This window comes from Passer domesticus, chromosome 17 (genome assembly GCF_036417665.1).
Source record: "Passer domesticus isolate bPasDom1 chromosome 17, bPasDom1.hap1, whole genome shotgun sequence".
Taxonomy (NCBI): Eukaryota; Metazoa; Chordata; class Aves; order Passeriformes; family Passeridae; genus Passer; species Passer domesticus.
In genome coordinates, this window is record NC_087490.1 from 9,415,109 (window position 1) to 9,435,602 (window position 20,494).

Genomic DNA, 20,494 nt, shown 5'->3' on the forward strand with positions numbered 1-20,494 from the left:
CTGGGAAACATGAGGCCTTGTGTTTGCCAGATCATGTGAAACTGCACCTGTGTAACCAGTGTATGATAAATTAGATAATTGTTAGATGTGATGATTGTTTAGATATAATTATTGTTTAATCGTAAGAAGAATCATGAGAAACTATGTTCAAGGGTTTGAGGGAGGATCACAAGAAACCTATGCTTGGATGAAATCAATATATACAATAGAACAATGTACGTTTAATAATTAATATGTAAGTTACATAACGAATATAAAAACATGTTCATCCCGAACCCATGGCGGAGTCAGATTTGCGTCTGTACCCCTGACACCCAGAGCTCTTTAATAAAAGCACCTGAATTTAATCATTCAGTGATTATGTGTCCCTGAACGCTAACATGCTGACCCCCTCTCCTGATCCTCCCTGCTGATCCCCTTTCCAGATCCCCTTTCCTGATCCCCTCCCCAGTCCCTGACATGCACTGGGGTCTCTCCTGGCCCCTGAGGTGATGTGTCCAAGCCTTGCCCTCACTTCCCAGAGAATTCCCTGCTGTTGAAGGCACACAGAGCAGGCCTGACACCGATGTGTGGCTCTGAATGGAGAACCTGCTGGCCAGGGACACGTGTCTGGGGCTCCTTTGCTTTTCTCTCCTCACAGACTCTTTGAGGACAGCAGGAGTAAAAATTCACAGTCTTTGTGGAAAGCTGCCTGGGCCAAGCTGTTTCCTCAGTTCTTACACCGAGATCTCCAAAGGAAACTGCCCTTTTAGTGATCCCGGGTTCAGATTTTGGATTTGACCTAAAACTGCAGGAATTTGCCTCCTTTTATCCGGCCTATCTCCAAAGCACCACCCGCTCCGCCTCGGAGGAGCGAGTCCTGCTTCTGATTCCTGGGCAGCTTAGCCACGCTCCAGTAAAGCACTTCACTTAATGGGATTACTCATGTGTTCAAAATTAAATCCCTCACTCCAGGAGGGTTGGCACAGCCACTGAGGCCAGGGGGTGCAGCCCCTGCTGGTGCCCACCCGGGGCAGCCCCGGGGTCAGCCCATCTCAGCCAGGGCAGTTCAGCAGGGGAGGAGGGAGAAGCCAGGCTGTGAATCCCAAAAACTTTGCCAGGAAAAGATTTCTCCAGCCTAAAGAGATCCCACTCCTCAGCAGGGGTGCCACAGGCTGGGCAGGAATTAGCTTCCCCTGCAGGAATTACCTTCTCCTGCAGGCTCTGCTTTTCTTTCTTCACATCCTCCACCTGTGTCTGCAGCTCCCGGATCTGAGCGATGTCTGTGGCTGACTGCAGAAATAGAACATTTGGAGTGGGAGCAGTGGGATCAGAGCAGGGGGCTGGTTCCTGCCTCAACCTCCTGCCACTGGGACAGTGAGCTGCTCCTGGACTGCCCTGATGGAGCTTCATCCTCCCAACTCACTGCAGCTTCCCTAATTTTTGAAACAAGTATTTGTGGATCAGGACAGATTGTCCTGGCTCCAGACACAGGCTCCTGGATCCCTCCCACCTCTGCAAAGGGCATCAGACTGTGAATTGTCAGCCTGGCCAGCCTGCTGTCTCCCATGGGAGTTTTGGGGTCCCTCAGCTCCCAGGATAATCCTTTGGGAGAGCCTGACATAGGTTGGGTATGGCACTGAAAGCCCCAAGGCTGTCTGGCAGCATTTTTAACCTTGGCATGAGAAAATGGTGAAAGAAGGAATAAAAACAACCCAGAGGGGCAGCTGTAGGATTCCCCAAGTGTTGAAACTAAAGCAGGTGAGAGGATCTGGTGCTGTGAGCCTTCCCGTCCTCATCACAGCATCTCTGTCCTGGGTTCCTCACCCCTCTGTGCAGCCCCAGGGGCCACCACCTGCTCTGTGCCAGCCTGCAGGGCTTTCCGAGAGCCCTCCCAGGGCTGGAGACACTGCCCCAGCTCCTACCTGGGCGATCAGAGCCTTGTGCTTTTCCATGAGCTCGTTCAGGTCTTCCTGGTCCTCATCGATGCGTTTCAGCAGGTCTGCTCTCTCGTGCTGCAGCTGGAACAGCTGCTCGTCCACCTGCAGGAGGATCCACAGCACCTGGTTCATGGATCCCACAGGGAAGCCACCAAATCCCCCCTGGCATGTGCTGCCAACAGCCTCCAGCCCATCAGAGAGGCAGAGCAGGACCATGGGATGCTGCTCCCCTGCAGGAATTTTGTCCACCCATTAACCCCCCCCCCCCACCCGGGGGCTGTGGTTCCCAAACTATCCAGGTGATTTAGTGAGGAATAACCTTGGAGACTCAGTAAATACGCTGGGATATTTTGTAAATATCCTCACACTTGTAATTAACACTGCGAGGTGATTTATTAGCCACTCTGGTAGCGGCTGATTTAGCCAAGCAGCTGCTGATTGCTGCCAAACCCCCCGAGGTGGGGCTGTGCCCTCCCAGCTGCCCTGCCCTGGGACAGCTCCAGGAACCCACCAGGGTCTTGCTTCTGCTGAGGGTCTCCAGCTCCGTGTGCAGGTTCTCCAGCTCCTGGGCTGCTGCCTGCTGGCATCTCTGGGCCTCTGCACACTTGGCTTCACTCTCTTCCAACTGGGAAAAGTTGCAGGGGATCATCATTAAAGGAGCAGAACCCACATGCTGATGGGGCTGTCCCCGTGCCACACAGCCACGTTTATTCCCACTTCCACAGAGCATTTTTCCCTGCTGAAGAACACTGAATCTCCACGTTTTAAACCCATTTTCCTCGTTTACAGGGCAGGCAAAGATTCCCTGGCACCTCCCAGCACAGATCCCAACACCACTGACTGTCCTGGTGAGTCCAGCAGCCTCGGTGGCACATCCTCCCTCTTCCTCGGCGAGGTGGAGCTGGAATCATTAATTTGCAAAATTATGTGAATTACATGTAATTCCTGATTAGAGCAATTCATGATTCGGGGGTTTGCAAATGGGCTTTTCACGTGGCGTAAATTGCATTTGCAAATACACGTGGAAGATCCCATTTATAAACGCTAATTTGCTCTCGGGTTTTACAGCTCAGCCATTAAGATCACAACGATCTTCAATGGGCTGCAAACATCTGGAAGCTGCAGCGTCATCCCGAAAACTCCCCCCTTGCCTGGGCGGAGGAGTTGTCGTAGGCTGTACCTGAACATCCAGTTCCTTCCCCTGCTCGTTGGGGTTTCTTTCTTTTCTCTACGAAAGAGAAAAATAAACCCCTCTGCTCACTGCTCATTTCCTGTGCCTGGTCCTGGTTTCCCTGTGGAGTTCCAGGGAGCAACGGGAAAAGCTGCACACCATGGCAAGAGTTTGAGAATTTATTTTTTTTACTTTTTAATCTCTTTTTCTCAAAAAAAAAAAAAAATTAAAAGGTGAGGGGAATCATGGAATACTATCACTAGAGCTTCCCTCCACTGTTTGGGGAGATTGAGACCTCTCACTAGAAAAGGAAGAACTTTCTTCCATCAGCTGTAAAAAAGTCTCTGTGCTTTGCTGGGATGAGTTGAAGATGCCACTCAGATCAGCTCCTGGTTTTATGGCCTTTCCCACCTGTCCAGCTGCTCTAGAAACAGCTGCATCCACAATCATGGACTGGCCTCTTCCCTGCCACAATTCCCACCAAATCCCTGATAGTTCCATCAGGGAGAAAAGCATCTCCAGGACCCCTCATTAAACATCAGCTTCCAATTCACTTCGTGTAATGGAATTTTCCCACTTGGGAAGAATAAATTGAAATTCCCCCCAAAAAATGCATAATGTATGAACTGTGGAACAACATTAGTTTGCTGTGAACACCATCTGTTAAATACCTGCATAAAATGGATGCCTCAGCCTTATTAAGAAACAATGCTGCACTTCCAGCCATATGGATTTTGATTAACGGAAATGTAACATTTTAGCAAAGTTTTTCTTCTCGTGCAGGTCCGTGGGCTGCTGGTAGGATGCATTGGCTTTTGAGAAAGTCGTCATGAATGCCATTAGAAATTGTTTCAGCTTAAAGGACAGAATAATCATGTGGCATTTTAAACACAGGCAGAGTCTCAGTGTTGGTGGCACAGCAAAAGCTCTGCATTCCCAAAATCCAGGCTGTTTCCTCTTCTCCAAACACAAGGGAGCTGAGCGCAGCCATGGAACCACAGGGACAGAGAGTGACCTCCTGCCTTGCTGTGGGGACTGGGGTGTGCAGGGAGCAAGAACCCCAGAATCCCAGAGTCATTAAGGCTGGGAAAGATTTCCAAGATCATTGAGTCCAATCTGTGCCTGATTCCCACCTTGTCACCAGCCCAGAGCACTGAGTGCCACATCCAGAAATTCCTTGGACACCTCCAGGGATGGGGACTCCAGACCTCCCTGGGCAGCCCTTTCCAGTCCCTGACCACCCTTTCCATGAGGAAATTCCTCCTGCTGTCCAACCCGACCCTCCCCTGGCACAGTTTGATGCAGTTTCCTCTCCTCCTGTCCCTGTTCCCTGGGAGCAGAGCCTGACCCTACCAAGCTGTCCCCTCCTGTCAGGAGTTGTGCAGAGCCACAAGGTCCCCCCTGAGCCTCCTTTTCCCCAGGCTGAGCCCCCTCAGATCCCTCAGCTGCTCTCTCCATGACTTTACTCTCTGGATTAAAGATTAACTTCCCCAGCTCTGCTCCCCAGGTGAGCTGGGCATTGTTCCCCAGAGGGATGGGGCTGGACACGGCGGGATGGCCACGGGATGGGCAGAGGAAACACCTCAGCATCCACGCAGGCCCCTCAGATCACGGAAGGGACCTGAGGGCAGGGCCCTGCCACATTTCCCTCCCACCAGGGACTGGGAAAAAACAGGGGCAGTGCAACCTCTCCAGCCCCAAAGTGGGATTTGGGAAACACCGAGGGATTAATGAAGCACAGCACTACAGCACTGGGTCAATAATACTTAACAGCACAAGAGTGCAAAAAATGGCCATTCCCACTGTGGCCTGTCCCAGCCATGGCCATCTCCTGCCCTGGACAACCAGGTAAGGGCATGGACACATCTCCATCTCCATCAGGCCCAGCTCACCTTCCCCTTCTCCCCCAGCACAGGTGGGAACAGCTGCTGCTCACAGCTGTTATTTATGCACAACTACCCACCCAATTATATTTGGGTGTTGCTGGAGTTGCTCGTGCCTCCAGATTCGTTCGTTTCCAGGGGAAATGTGCGGAACAGATTAATTTCTCAGTGGTTTCAGAGGACCAGCAGCTTTAGCTGAGCCCCTGCTTGGCACTTGGGAATACACGGCCCACCAGGGGATGGAGAGCCCCGTGGTGCCCCTATCCCACGGCAGGGCACCCCACAGGACTCAGAACTCACCCTGGGGTGGGGGATATCCCCAGTGTGGTGGCACAGAGCCGCTCCCCAGGTCACCCAACACCGCTGAGCTCAAACCACGGCAAATCCCCCCCATCCCTCTCTGCCGCTCGCAGCATCCCTATGGCAACGCCGCCCCAGCCCGGCCGTAGGAGACGCACAGAAACGCGCCAAACAGAAGGTAATTAACAGCAAAAAAAGGGAAAAAACACTTCACCAGCGTTGCCTTAATTACAGGGAAGCGCTCCTTTTCCGAGGAGACTCCCGCTGCGTGCCAGCGCTCAGTCAAACCGGGGCGGCCGGGAATGGTCCCCGCCGCCCGCAGCCCCTCCGTACCTGCTGGCGGAGGTGCTCCAGCTCCTGGCCGCCGCCTCCGGGCTCGCCTGGGGCCGCCAGCAGCAGCTGAACATCGGCCAGCAGCGCCCGCGTCCTCCGCAGGTCCCGCCGCAGCCGCTTCTCCACGTCGAAGTCGCGGTGGCCGATCTGGGCAGGGGACAGGGGGTGCCTGAGCCCTTCTGCCCCATCCCAAAGCGTTCCCCACTCAATTTAGGGATGTTTTGGTTAGCTGCACCGAAGCACTGAGTGCCACGGCCAGTTCTGTATTTTTCCCCACAAAAGAGCTGCTCCTCTGAAAATATTTGCCCAGCCCTGCTCTCCACGAGTCACATCCCCCCAGTGGCCACCCCTGTGGCCAGAGGGACAGCCTGGCCACACAGCCACGAGGAGTACCTTAAAAAACCCCCAGAGAGAGGGAGAGAGCAACCATGGTTACAGGGATAAAGGAATTAGCCACCAAATAAACAGGGACATGGTTTCGGTGCTCGATTTCAGCATAACTGAGGTATAAGAGCATTTTCCATTTAGGTTGTTTTCCACGGCTCTCCTTTCAAACCCCTTCCTTCTCCTTTTTCTGTTCACTGGCTAAAATCAGCTGTGTGGATTTGACCTTGTAGCCTGGTTTAGAGCTGGCTGGAATTTGCTGGAACAAAAAATCATTGGCATCTCCATTTCCTTAATTAGTTTTCTGGGTTGGCTGTTTTCTTCCCATTTTTTAATGAACTGTCCTCTCCAAACCAGAGGGTGTTTGCAGCACCACCACTGCTGTTCCCCTGCCATCCCTCCAGCTGGATCCTGGACACTGCTCACATCATTTTTCTCTTGCTCAGGGTCTGTCCACGACCACAGGGGATAAATTTGGTGCCATGGCTGGAACCAGCTGCCCCCTCCCACCACTGCAGCCCAGGATTTTTAAGTGACAAAGGCAGGATTTTATTTAATAGCTGCTGCCAAACTGTGGTTGTGTCTCACAGCAATTCCAGCTGCGTGGCCCCATCTCCCCTTCCCTCACACCAGGACTGCCCTTGGGGGGCTGGGGGATGCCAGGGCAACACCTGGGGGCTGTCCTGGAGGGAGAGGAAGCCTTTCCTCCTGAGCCTCCCCAGCTCCTGCTGCCTGCTCATCCATCTCAGCTCCCCTCCCACAAACAAGCAGGATGTGTTGGACTGTTGTAATAATCCCCTGCTTTGATACAGCATTATTTATTGTGACAGCTCCCAAAACATTTTCTAAGCCAGGAGCAGGAGGGTTGTGTTGGATAAGCCTTGTCAGACCATTTTGTGTCTGCTTGAAATATTCCCCCCATTCTGTTGCTGCAAACATCCCGGGTTCATCCCATTTAATGAACTCACAGGACTGCCAGGGCTGGTGAAATGGTGAAATACAGCTTGTGCCAACAGCCAGAGGACACAGGGCTTGGTTTCTGTGCCAGGGTGAGTGGCACTGGGACAAGGCAGTGTGAGGGTGGGTGGGGACATGTGACAGATCCTCTGGGCAGTGCTGGGGTGCAGCACCACCTGACAGTGACACTGAGCTGCTGCCATCCTCAGCCCTGGCCTCTCTCAGTCCCCAGAGCTCTGGAGTGGCCTCCAGGTGATGCCAAGGATGCCCAAGGGGGCTGAGTGCAGCCCCTCACCTGCTGGCTGAACAGGAGCAGAACTGGGTGTGCTTTTTTCCAGTTGCTGCCACAGACTGATCAGAAAGAGAAAAAGGATTTGTGCACCAAATATGCTCGGGATATAATTCCTCTGCAACGAGCAGGATTGGATAAACTGCTTTTCTAGGCAGCTGGATGCACTCCAGTGCTAGACCTGGCTAGTTTGGCTCTCATGAAACACCAGGAAAAAGCAGGGACCTTCCCCTGCTTGGATAATTCTGTACAGAAAGGAACAGTTCCCCTCTGCGGGTCTTTAGCGGGACCATGCAGCCCCTGAGTGATCCCAGTCCCAACACCTCCAGATCCCAGTGCCTGCTGTGGCTGGGTGGCATCTGGGACAGATGATGGACAGAGCACCACGAGCAGCTGCACATGCACCAAGACCAGGCTGCTGCTCTGGCTGCACTTGTTTATCCCCACTCCTGTTTTTAGGGCAGGGCATGGCCCACGAATCATCCCCTGGGAGGGCACTGCCCCCTTACCTGCTCACACAAGGTGCCAATGAGCCCTTCCAGGTCCTGCTTCTCGTGCAGCACCATCTGCTTCTGCTCGTGCTCCTGCTCCAGCTGCATCTCCAGCTGCCGGAGCTGTGGGAGAAACCCAGCCACGCTCAGTGCCCAGCCACCCCTCAAGGTGCCACTGCCACGGTGGGGGTTTGGCATTCCCCAGGAGAGGGAGTCACCTCTGCAGCCAGCACTGGGACCAGGAATGGGCCACATCCCCTGGAGCACCTCCTACCCTGGCAGTGCCAGTGCCAGGGACCTGCAGGACACTGGGGACAGGATGGGCTGTTTGAAGCACACCCAGACATGCCCCTGCAGCTCTGGAATTCATGTCTGCACCCACCAACCTCATGGCCTTGAGGAAAGGCTGTTTTCTGCAAATCATCCCCAAACATGACACCCTGGAGCTGACACTGGTGTTACTGGGAGCACTGGGTCCATGTGCTGCATCACGTGTGGCTCTCACACACTGTCCCCAACAGCCCCTCCACTGTGACAGGGGCTCATCTCTGACCCCAAGCCTGCCCCCCAAGGCTGTGACCGAGGCTCATGCTGGGGTGATGGTGGGAAAACAGGAACATGGACCCCTTGAAGGGCTCCTGGGGACATGGGGAGCTTTGAGGAGCAGCCAGCATCAAACCTACCCTCTTCTGGCAGGATTTCTGCATGTCCTCCAGCTCCTCGTCCTTGTCCTCCAGCTCCTTCTGGTGGATCTGCTTCATCCTCTCGATCTCCAGCTCAAGCCTCTCGTGGAGCTGAAACACCCAGAGGTGATGCACACCCCGAGGGGATGAGGATGGCATTGGGCTGTCCCAGCAGGGACAGACACCCCTGATCCCCCCAGCGCCACGTTACCTGCTCCAGGTGATCCACAGCAGCTGTTTGCCGCTCCAGCTCCTTCTTCTGCTCTGCAGCGCTGCCCTCCAGGTCCCAGAGCTTCTTCTTGAGCGTGGGCACCGTGTCTGTGGCCCCAGGGGTGCTGAGCTCCTGCACTCGGCCAGCCAGCACGGCCACCTGCTGCTCCAGCCTGGCCACCTCGGCCTCCTTGTGCTGGGCAGAGCGGGGTCAGAGCCTGGACACTCACACCCTGCTCCCAGAACCCACAGCACTCCCAAAGGCATCATCCCAACCCCCTGGAGCAGCAGCAGGGGTCCCACATCGAGAGCCACGTGCCCAGTTTTCCCTTTTGATCCTGACCTCACCTTCCCACTGCCCTGGGGTGTCCCCCGTGGGTTCCCTGCAGCCCCAGCTGCCTGGGGGGGCTGGCAGCAGCCCTGGGGGTTCCCCCCACCCCAGCAGCCATGCCCCTGCCACCACGGTGGCATTTGGTGCAGCACCATCCCATGGGGCACAGACAGCACCTTCCCCAAGGTGGGGCTGGGGGTAGGCATGTGAGGAAGAGCACAAGTGACCCCAGTGAAAATGGGGGTGGCCCTGATTAGCTGAATCATGGGGTGAGCATCACTTGTACATAGAAACATCCCTTCTGGAAGGAGATTTAAACACACTGAGCTAAGAGAAATTGGAATCAAGTTTCCTGATTGCCTCTGCTCTAATTGCAAGGATAATGAGTGCTGCTCCCAAAAGTGGGTCCAACAGAGCAAAGTGGGATCTCCTCCTACCTCCAGGCTCTGCTGCAGTTTGCCCATCTCCCAGCGGATGCTGGTGTTCTCCTGGGACAGCTTTTCACGGAGGCTCTTCTCGAAGGCAGATTGCCCCAGGGCCTGGGCTAACTGCAGGTCAAACCTGGAGGGCAGCACAGCAAGCTCAGGCTGGACAGGGCTTGGAGCACTCTGGGATAGTGGAAGGAGAATATTCCCCCTCCATGGCAAGGGATGCAGCTGGATGAGCTTTAAGGTCCCTTCCAACCCAAACCGGTCTGGGCTCAGACCCTGCGTCAGTCACAGAGCAATGGGATGGAAAAATAACTCCCAGCAGCAAAAACAAAAACAGCTCCACCCTTACAGCAGCTCCACCCTTACAGCAGCTCTTCACCCACCCTGTTGTGGTGCACCAGTTTGGTTGTTCTCTTGCAATGGGTGATTGGGAATTTGCACAGAATAGTTTTGTATGGCACTGTATAGTTTATGTTATATATCATGTGGTTTGTTACCCCTTTTCCCCATCACTTGGCCTTTCCTTCACCTGTCCCAGTACCACCTGGTGCTCTCTCCCCTGGGTTACCCCTCCCCTCGCCACTCCTCACTGGTGTCCCATTGGCTGTGGACCTCTCCCTGTGTCCCCATCCTGGGGTATAAAAGCTCCCTGCTGCCAGGGAATGCTCTCTTTTCTCCCATGGGTTTGTCCACCTGCTGTGTCTCTTGGAATAAAGGAGAACGTTCCCCACGTGGAGGAGAGTGCTTCTCAATCTTTTATCTTTGTCTATGAAGTATTGTGTGGGCAAGGCTCTATAGCCAGCCGGAGTGGACCCCACAGCCCAGGAAACACGATTCTTCACCACCCCAACCCTCCCCGTCCCCTGGCTCCTGCCCCAGCACCCCCAGCCCTCCCGGTGCTCCCCACCAGCCTTACTTCTTCTGCCTCTTCTCCAGCTCGTGGCTGCGGCTCTGCTGGTTCTCAGCCAGCAGCCGGGCGTCCTCCAGCTCGCAGGCCAGGCGCTGGCAGCGCCGCCGCAGCCGCTGCGCCCCGTCCCGCGCCGCCTGGCACGCCGCCCGCGCCTCGCCCAGCTGCGGGGGGCACAGCGGCTGTGGCAGCCAGGGAGGGACACGCGGACCCCAGGGACCCCACAGAAGATGGAGACGTGCACCACAGGGACTCCATGGACCGCCCAAAAGATGGACACATGCACCCCATGGAGGAGGGAACTCATAGACACCACAGACACCACGGCACAGGCACCCCACAGAGGAAGGGCCCCTGGACCCCACACACCCCACAGAGGAGGGACACATGGACCCCACACAGGAGGGACCCCATAGACTCTACAGCACACTCAATTCACAGAGGAGGGACCCTTGGACCCCACACACCCCACAGAGGAGGAGCCCCACTGACCCCACACACCCCACAGAGAAAGGACCTCTGGACCCCACACACCCCACAGAGGAGGGACCCCATAGACTCCATGACACACTCAATTCACAGAGGAGGGACCCCATGCCACGCACACCCCACAGAGGAGCCCCACTCACCCCACACACCCCACAGAGGAACCCCACTGACCCCACACACCGCACAGAGGAAGGACTCTTGGACCCCACACACCCCACAGAGGAGGAATCCCACTGACCCCACACACCCCACAGAGGAGGAACCCCACTGACCCCACACACCCCACGGAGGAAGGACCCTTGCACCCCACACACCCCACAGAGGAGCCCCACCGACCCCACACCCCCGGATAAAATCCCCACCAGGACTCAGCCTCACTTTATTCCCCAGAGCTGGTTCACCCAGAGGTTTTTCACTAAACAAGGACAGCCCGAGGTGCTGTGTCCCCCCAGCTCCAGGCACCCCCCGATGCCTGCAGCATCCCAGCCCCTCCTGCTGAGTCAGGGGCGATGCCTGGTCCCATTTCTCTTTGCGTCTGGACTGGAATCCCCAAGGATTCCTGTGGTGTTTGGGACAGACATGCAGAGCTCTCCCACGCCAGGGAATGGAGTCGTTAAGGAATGGCTTTAAATAAGCAAAATCTTGCATTAATGAAGCCTGTAATTCCACACTAACTGAGAGCAAATGGGCTGCTTCACTTTACCCAAGCTCCTAAAACTCAGCTTCTTTCTTATTACTATTTAATGTACCATGAGAAATCTTTATTTCTTTGTTTTATCCTTATGGGAAGTGACCTGGCTCCCAGGCACTGCTCAGGGAAGCACGTTGGCTTTTTCCCTCCTCGGGGCAAAGCTCAGGAGCTGCCAGCTCTTTGTGTGACAGATGGGGACAGCACAGCCATGTACAGCTCCTAAAGCCAGAGCAGCACCAAGACCCACCACTGAAAACCCCCTGCCCACAGCTCCTCACCCTCTGCCAACGCTCACACTTGACCAAGGTGGAATTTTGCTATGCAAAAGTGATTTCTGAGGCTCAGACCAGTAGAAAATATCTGGTTTTTCCTGGTCAGTGAGAACAGCAACATAAAGCAGACACAATGCTGAGCCTCAGCCCTGCAAAGCTCCTGGGAGCAGGGAGAGGAATATCCCGGCTGCCATGGGTGCCCCTGTCCCCTCCTGGGCTGGCAGCACTTGCCTTTTGCTCGAGCCCTGTCCTGGTGCCCAGCTCTGCCTCCAGCCGCTCCTCCAGCTGCGCCAGCCGCTTCCGCAGGAAAACGATCTCGGTCTGGGCACAGTCAAACCTCACCTGCCACTCATCCTCTGCCAACGAGAGACACCCAGGGGTGCAGGGTGGGTGCTGGGGCCTGACCAGCCCCCGTGGCCCTGCTGGGAGCAGGGCAGGGGGTGCACAAAGCACCGAAACCAGCACAGAGCTTATGGGGCACGGCTGTGCTTTGTGTGCCCCGCTCACACAGAACCTGTGCCCTGCCTCAGGCACAGCACGTGTGCCCATCCCATCCCATCCCACCCCATCCCAGCAGTGGCAGCAGCACCCTGGGGCACAGCACCACAAGCCCCATGCCAGATCCAGAGCTGTGTCACCAAGCTGTCACTGCCAGCTCCCGCTGGATGAGCAACACGGGGTGACAGAACGCTCCGGAGTGGCCAGGGGCTGCAGAGTGGCACTGACTGGGTGGGACAAACCTCTGCCCTCTTCTCAGGCTGGATGCCCAGAGCATGCATTGCCTCCGGAGGGACATCCCTACCTCCTCCAGAGCCGCTGATCTTCATCTCACGCAGCTGCACCAGCTGCTGGGCCTCTTCCAGCTGCTTCTCCACCGACTCCAGCTTCTTCTGCACTTGGTCGTGTTTGCTCTGGGGAAGGGAGGAAGGGAGCAGCTCTACCCAGCTCTGGGGCACTCAGGAGGGCTGTGTCAGGGGGATGGCAGGGGCACTGTCACCGCACAGGGCTCGGGGCTCTGTACCTGCAGCTCCTGCAGCTCGCGGGTGCCCCGCAGCCGCTCCGCCCGCTCCCCATCCAGGGCCTGGCAGGTGACATCGCCCTTGTAGCGCTCATCCGACAGCTCCGTGGTCAGGTCGATGATCTGGGGGAGCAGGGGGTCAGTCTGGGCATGGCTGGGGGGGTTCTGCCATGCCACAGCCATCCTGACAGCTCTGCCTGGTCTCAGGAGTGCACACCGGCCCTGACCAGTGTCACCAGTGGCAGCCCAGGCTCCTGTGTGGCAGCTGCCTGTGCCACGCTGCCTGCACTGCAGGGCTCATCACAGCTCCCCATTGTCCTACTTTATTGCATTAAATTTCCTTTGAAACCAGGAGCAGAAGGGGAGAATTATTAATCCAGAAAATCAATTCCATTTTCCGCAGAGCAGACGGGCACATGGTCCTTCCTGCTCAGCCAGTCCAGGGGCTGCGGAGCCACAGGAAAACACAGCATTCCAACACTCCTTTCCTGTGTCTGACAGCATTTTAAGGCACCTCACATTGTGCAGGCACCAGGTCCTTAGGGAATCCCACAAGCTTAACCCAGTAAGCAAATCCCACAGGATTTCTCTCCCTGGTGTTTTCCTAGGTCTGCCCTGAGGCAGCTGCCTTGCTCAGCATTCCCAAAGGGCTTAAACTAAACCATCTTTACCCCCTTCCCAGGGATGAGGAGGGTCCTGGCCTTGGGGGCTGTCGGCTCCATCAGGCAGAGCTGCAGCCTAGACCCAGCTCAGCCCTGCTGCAGCCGAGGGAGCTGGGAAAGCCCGGGGTATTTATAGAAACCTTGGGAGCTCCTTCTCCTCATGATGCTTGGCAAAATCCCAGGCACAATCACAAGGAGCTGCGCACCCAAGAGCAGAACCCACAGAGGATCAGCAGCCAGCTGGGAACACAGAATCACAGAATGGTTTGGGCTGGAAAGGACCCTAAAGCTCATCCAGTTCTACCCCATGGGCAGGGACACCTTCCACTAGCCCAGGGTGCTCCCAGCCTGATCCAACCTGGCCCTGGATACTTTCAGGGATGGGGCAGCCACATCTTCTCTGGGCAGCCTGGAGTGATGCCAGCCTGGAATTCTGCAGCTGGACACTGCAGCCTCTCCAGAATCCTGTCCAGGGGACCATCCCTGGCAGCTGCCCCTGCCCATGGCTCCTCCTGCTCTGCTGGAACTGCTGCTCCTGTTCATCCCCATCAGCTCCCATCCCAACCCAGCCAAACAGGGCTGTGGCAGAGGTTTTGGGGTGTGTATCAGATGTTTCAGGGTCTGCACCAGAGGTTCTGGGGCTGTACCTTGCTCTCCAGACTCTCTGTAGTCTGTCTGAGCTCGCTGCATGCCTGCTCGGATTTTTCCAGCTTCCTTCTCAGCGCCGCCAGCTCCTCCTAGGGAAGATTGGAAAAAAACACACACACAGAGTTCCAGCATCCTCGGTTTATTTATGAAAACCTTGTTTTCTGTTCAAAATAAGTGGAAGAGACATAGCTGCCTTATTAATAAAATTTACCAGGCAACTTTGAAGGCTGCTCACTGCAAATTGCCGGGACTACAGCTCCTGACATGAATTCCATCGGAGGGAATGTCAGCTTTGGTGTGTGTAGAGCATGTTTTATGAGAGAGCAGCAAACCTCAAAAGCCTAGGATGAACAGCCAGGGGCCTGGATCATGCCCAGGGAGTGTCTCAGGGCCCTGGCAGGTATCAGAGCACGGTGCAAAGGCACGGTGTTGGCTGTGATTCCTTCCCAGGCAGCAGGAGCTGCTCCACGCAGCCTTGTCCTGCTTTGATGTCCAACACTGAGCAGGAGCAGAACGTGCAGCGTGGTGATAAAAACAGAGGTTAACAGATGATGGGGCCTGATGGATCCCAGGTGGGTTTGGAGACAAAAACAGAGGCTTGGGCAGCTTTTATTTCATCTGAGCCAGCCTGAAAACATCTTGTTAAAACCTCGCTAAGGCAAGAGGAGGAGCGGGATTCCAGGAAAGAGAGGAATTTAGCGCAGGTCTCAGAGGGTGCAGAGGGCTGAAAGGAGCCTTTTCTGGGACAAAAAATGTCCATGAGCATCTCCCATCACCCAGGACAACACAGGTGGATGCCAGCACAGCACTGGGGACAGTACAGAGTGGAGTCCATTCTGTCACAGGGATGTTTGAATGCTCATCTCCCCACAGGCTGACAAGCCCATCCCCAGGGGTTTCGCTCAGGGGACACAGCCCTGGAGCTTGCAGAGGGCACGAGGAGGGCAGTGGGGGAACCCTGGGGTGGAATTTGACTGCAGGGACATGGTGTCACCATGATATTTGTATGAAAATCCTTTGCTAGGATTTTTCTCCTATTCTAGCTGAGAAGCCTCAGAAAAGAAATGTAAACAATTAACTATTTGATGGCTGTGAATGTGGTCTGGACATTGTTTACCAGCAGGTGCATCTTTGATTGGTCCATGTGAGTTGTTTCTACTTAATAACCAGTCAAAGATCCAGCTGTGTCGGACTCTCTGAGAGTCACAAGCTTTTGTTATGATTCCTTCCTTGCTATTCCTTTCCAGCCTTCTGACAGATCCTTTCTCTCTATTCTTTTTAGTATAGTTTGAGTATAGCATTTTAATATAATATCATAATATAATAAATCAACCATCTGAAACATGGAGTCAAAATTCTCATCTCTTCCCTTGTCCTGGGACCCTCAAACACAACCATAACAGGGTGTGTTTGCTACTGTCCCCCTAAGCAAGTCACTTCTCCCTCCACAGCTCTGCAGAACGTGTGGCACTGGGCTAAGAACAGATGCCAACTTCTGGATGGTAGGAAAAACATCTTTGCCCGGGCAGAAGTGACTTTCAACTTGAGCAATCCACCAGGCAGAGCCCCTAAAGAACCCTGTCCTGTCGCACCCATCCCAGCCCACCCTTGGCACTCACTTCCTTGGCGCGGAGCTGCTCCTCGGCGAGGTTAACGCTGAGCAGGGGCCGCACGTGGCTCAGCAGCTGCCACCAGGGCCAGTGCCTGACTGCCTGGAACACCTGCAGGTTCTTCTGGATGCAGCGGATGGCCAGGCGCTGGATCTGTGGGGACACAGCAGCATGGCCCTCACCCAGCCAGGACTGCCAGGAGGGACCAGGCTGGAGGGGGAAAGGGGCAGAGGAGCTCAGGGATGGCAGCACAGCATCTCATGGCTGCAGGGGAAAGCTTCAAAGGAGCTCTAAAGAGCTGTATTTGGGTGCTGTGGGCCGTGTCCCAGCAGCACTGACCCAGGTGGGCTCAAGTGTCCCCAGCCCACGGGATGGGTACCTTCAGTCTCTTGAACTTTTGGCGGCTGAGGAAGCCCTTGCAGGCAGCCTGGAGCAGAGTCATCTTCTGGGCTATCAGCTTGTCCCGCTGCTTCTCCAGCCTGGACATCACCCCCGGCTTCAGGAACACCTGGCAGCAAGGAATGGGTGACACACCCCAGGCCAGGGCTGGGAACCCTCCCTCCTCCTTGACAGAGGCATCGACCATCACAAAGTGCAATTCCTCAGAACTTTTCCTGTGGGATGCTGCCTGTTCCCCTCACTGTGGGGATGGGATGGGATGGGATGGGATGGGATGGGATGGGATGGGATGGGATGGGATGGGATGGGATGGGATGGGATGGGATGGGATGGGATGGGATGGGATTGATGGATGGAATGAATGGATGGAATGGATGGATGGATGGATGGATGGATGGATGGATGGATGGATGGATGGATGGATGGATACCTCCACTGACAGAGGATTCTGACCAGTGAGACATAGATACACACAGGTAACAGCAGTGATGTGTTACAATTGCAAAACCAAAATAAACCAGATTGTTTTCTTTCTCTGAACTGGTCAGAAGCACCTCAGAAATGACAGATTTGCTGATGCCATCAGACACAGGCCGGTATCGATCTCTGAGTGTCTGAAGTGTCTCTGGGTCACTGCTGGGAGAAGCCCTTGGAATCCAGGACCAGGAGCTCCCAGCCATTTCCATGGCCCAGCTTTAATAACCCTGAGTGACACGGGCGAGGCCGGGGCAGTGCTGGGAGAGCTGCATTTTAACCGTGCCAAATTGAATCAAAGCACAACTCCAAGGAAAGTGGCTCTCCCGAGCTGATGCCATGATTGCTCCACCACCCATTCGATCGCCTCATTAATGTCTGAATTAACTCCCCAACCCTGCAAGTTTCACAGCTGGTACAAAATCAATGCTCAAAGCGACGGCAAAGCGAACTCGTCCCTAACAAAATGTGACCGGGGCTGCCACCGTGCTATTGATTAAGAACGAGGGTTCCAGAGAGGAGATAATTACAAACTGCACAGTGCAGGATAAAAGAAAGTCATTTTGCTCCACAGAACCATTCTGTGAATTCTTTCTGTACAAACTCCAGAGCTGAAGGCAAGCACGCACGTGAAATTAATTTTTCTTTCAGACCATCACACCGAGGTTCAAATGTGGTTGCTGTGACAGTTCCTGCTCTGCAGCGAACCCACGAGCTGCCCAAGCCCCCTTCACTCCCAGGAGACATCAATGGTAATTAGGAACTTAAATACCACCAGGGGCTGGCTGGATTTTGGTAATTAGGTAGAGGATTGACCCTGGGTACTGCTTTCAGATGAGAATTATGAGGATTTTACTCTGATATTTAGAGTCTCAGTTTCCCAGCCCACCTGGTGCCATCTGCAGCAGCGGAGGAGAGCCTTTGTCCCCAGTTTGGGGAGCTTTGGGCTGCTGGGGAGCCTGGCATGGGGCTGTGCCCACACACACCAGAGCAACAGGGAAGCAGGGCACAGTCGTGGTACCTGGGTGCGTCCTATGGCAACGCTCTTCTTCTCCAGATCCAGCGCCTGGAACAGCTCCTCGATAGCCTGTGGAGAAGGAACACATCATGGGACTGCTCAGGGAACACCCACACCCTGCTGTCAGCTGCTGAAATGGGGTGCAGAGACCCCCAGGCCTCATGGGCACCCAGTGAGGTTCACCCAGCTCTGCCCTCCTTTCCTCCTCCCCTTGCCAAAGCCCAGTCCCAAGTCCCAGTGCAAGGACTTCCCTCCCCTGAGGCTTTCAGCAGGATGGGGAGCAGAGATCTGCAGCTGCAGGGAAGATTTTCCTCCTTTTCCTGGTCTGGCAGAGCCTTGGGACACGGGCAGGAGGTGACACAGGGGACAGTGCCTGTCCCAGGGCCATCCAGCTGCACTCAGTGCTCCCCTCCTGCCCCCTCACCAACAGCTCATCCCATGGAGCCAAAAACAGGGGAAGGGCTGAGCTCTCCCCTGAGCCCATGGCACAGAACTCCTGGAGGATTCAAGCAGGAGATTATCCCAAGGAGAAGCCTGAACTCAATTACTCCAAGCTTTGGACCAGAACATGAACACAGCAGCAGCAACACCAGCCACTCCCCCGGGGCAGCCACGCTGTCTGGATGGTTTGAAAGCCCCAGGGCTACAGAAATTGTAACAAAAATCCTCTGCTAACACCTCATTCCACACAACATCATCCAATTTGCTCCCCGAAGGACAAACCCACAGAAGGAATATTCCACCCAGGAGCAGCAGGATTGCAGCCCTGGCCTCACCAGCAGCCGTGCAAGGAGGGGATGGAGCACACCAGGGAGGGAGATGTGGATCACAGAGCCCGAAACACCGTGCCAGGGTGAGGAAGCACCAGTGCTGTGGCTGTGCCTGTTCTGGTGGCACTGCTGGGACCAGGACTGGAGCAGGGCTGTGCAGGACTGTCCCACCCCAGCACAAGCACAGGGCCAGCTCCCGCTGCCCTGTCCCCTCACAGCTGAGCCTCTCCTGCTCCAGCAGCCAGGTTCATGCCACGTCCCAGGAAGCATTTCCCAGCTGACAAACCCTCGTGGCAGCAAGCTCCGGGGAGGATGGGATTTTCCAAATCCCCTGCTTACACGCTGCTGACAAGGCACCCTCTGCCTCCGACAGCATTTCATAGCAATATTGACCTTTCCCAATTGTCAGACTTGTCTTATTAAATCCCGAGGTCTTAACTGCCTTTGCACATGCTGGCTGCAGTTTGCACAGCACAGCACGTGCCCAGCTTTAATTCAGCTCCTCTCAGCTCTTGGTGGCTCATCCATAGCTTTATTCCAGGCATGGCTTTTTGCTGGTTTTGCTACAAATTTACTCGGAAACAAATAAAACTGGCAGGTGTCCAAATTCCCTCTTGAGCCCTTTTGGCTTTCAGCATCACGGGGTGAGGTGAGGAGTCACCCCAGGCTGCAGGTGATGCCCAGTGCCCAGAAGATTCCACTCTCTTGGGTCCCTGGGAATGCTGCCTGGCTTGTCCTCACTCCCAGATTTTTGGGGAGCCAGGGAGAGGCAATGCCCACACTCTCCCCTCAGTTCTGGCACCATCACAGCCCCGCCGGGGGTGCCAGCCCGTGCCCCCCAGCCCAGCACACACCTTGCTCTCATCTGGCACCTCGTAGGCAGAGCTGTGCTTCTTCATCACCTCCGGGGCCAGCAGCTGGAAGCGCCTGCGGAACTGGGTGAGGAGCAGCCGATCCGAATAGCCTGGGGGCACACAGGGCTCTTGGGAGCTGCACCACGCCCCCGGCACTGCCACTGCCCCTGGCAGGTGGGGAGGGACCTGCTGGGACATCCTGTGCACAGCAAAGGGCACCGGGGGTGGAGGGACATGGGAAGCTGCCACGAGAGAGAAATCCCTGCAGTGAGGGCAGGGAGAGGGCACCGAGATGGGTTTGAGGTGGCCAGATGCCACCCCAGCACCTCGTGTCACCCCTGGGCCTCCTGCACAGCTCCCTGTCCCCGTGGCATGGGCTGTGGCTGTGGTCAGTGCAGGTGCAGCCTGATGCTCCAAGGGGAGCTCCACTGGAGCTGCAGCCACAGAGCCCAGGCAGGAGAGGGGCTCAGAACCCCTGCAAAAAGCAGGAATAAAAATGGAGGAGAGTTTCTGAATGGGGAATTTCTGAAGGAAGGGGGATTCCTTGCCTGCTGGTGAGAAGCAGGTGATGGCAAAGGCTGAAGGGCTGAGCCAGGGGCAGGGAGCTGCAGGGGCAGGGTCTGGACGTACCGACACGGTGGAGGCGCAGGGCATCCAGGAGCTGGCTCCCCTCCAGCTGCGTCCTCAGGGCCACCACATCCAGCTGTGGGGCTGAGTCTGGTGGCGCTGGGGGCCGAGGGACCGGCCCTTCCTGGCCCATCCCTGGGAGGAGGCAGTGGACAAAGTGCAGCTGGGACCGCCGGAGAAGGTTGGTGAGGGCATCCTGGAGGGTGGCAGAGGTCAGTGGGGATGGAGGGGACAAAGGGTTAGCACGTGCTGGCAGTGGGAAATGCTCCCTGTGCACCTACAGGGTGTCTGGGCAGGTGGAGGAGTCAGCTCCGAGTTGGGAGCAGCATCAGTCAGAGGGTGAACACAAGTGGTGAGCAGGACCCTTCCTCCTGATGTGCCACGTGTTCAGGTGATGGCCAGGGTTTGTAGAACCATGAAATTATTTGGATTGGAAGGATTAAAAATCATTGTGGTTGAGGGATGCTGGGGAGGGGGTTTGCCAGGGACAGGCAGGACCACAAAACAGTCTGATCAGGGACTCAGCAGAGCCTGAGCCTCATTTCCTGAGAGAATTTGGACACTTAATTAGGTGTGAGAGCAGCAGGAGCCTGGCACGTGCCCAGCGCAGAGGGCTGGATACTGTCTGAGCACTTAAGAGGATTAAAGCATCGAGGTGCCCGTGTAATCTGTG

The 20,494-nt window shown here is 55.6% G+C and overlaps 1 protein-coding gene across 1 annotated transcript in view; it reads right to left on the minus strand.

The window, feature by feature from the left end:
* MYO18B (myosin XVIIIB) overlaps positions 1-20,494 on the minus strand; it is a 57,508-nt gene that overhangs the window by 17,805 nt on the left and 19,209 nt on the right. Inside the window, exons 21-38 of the mRNA XM_064393053.1 lie at positions 19,825-20,017; positions 19,195-19,304; positions 17,574-17,639; positions 16,059-16,187; positions 15,689-15,832; positions 14,069-14,158; positions 12,763-12,882; positions 12,544-12,652; positions 11,973-12,097; positions 10,299-10,453; positions 9,389-9,512; positions 8,622-8,816; positions 8,411-8,521; positions 7,746-7,850; positions 5,607-5,753; positions 2,431-2,544; positions 1,905-2,021; positions 1,189-1,272 (exon numbers count right to left, since the gene is read on the minus strand). Coding sequence (XP_064249123.1) covers positions 1,189-1,272; positions 1,905-2,021; positions 2,431-2,544; positions 5,607-5,753; positions 7,746-7,850; positions 8,411-8,521; positions 8,622-8,816; positions 9,389-9,512; positions 10,299-10,453; positions 11,973-12,097; positions 12,544-12,652; positions 12,763-12,882; positions 14,069-14,158; positions 15,689-15,832; positions 16,059-16,187; positions 17,574-17,639; positions 19,195-19,304; positions 19,825-20,017 — 2,238 coding nt within the window. The remainder of the gene's footprint in view (positions 1-1,188; positions 1,273-1,904; positions 2,022-2,430; positions 2,545-5,606; positions 5,754-7,745; positions 7,851-8,410; positions 8,522-8,621; positions 8,817-9,388; positions 9,513-10,298; positions 10,454-11,972; positions 12,098-12,543; positions 12,653-12,762; positions 12,883-14,068; positions 14,159-15,688; positions 15,833-16,058; positions 16,188-17,573; positions 17,640-19,194; positions 19,305-19,824; positions 20,018-20,494) is intronic.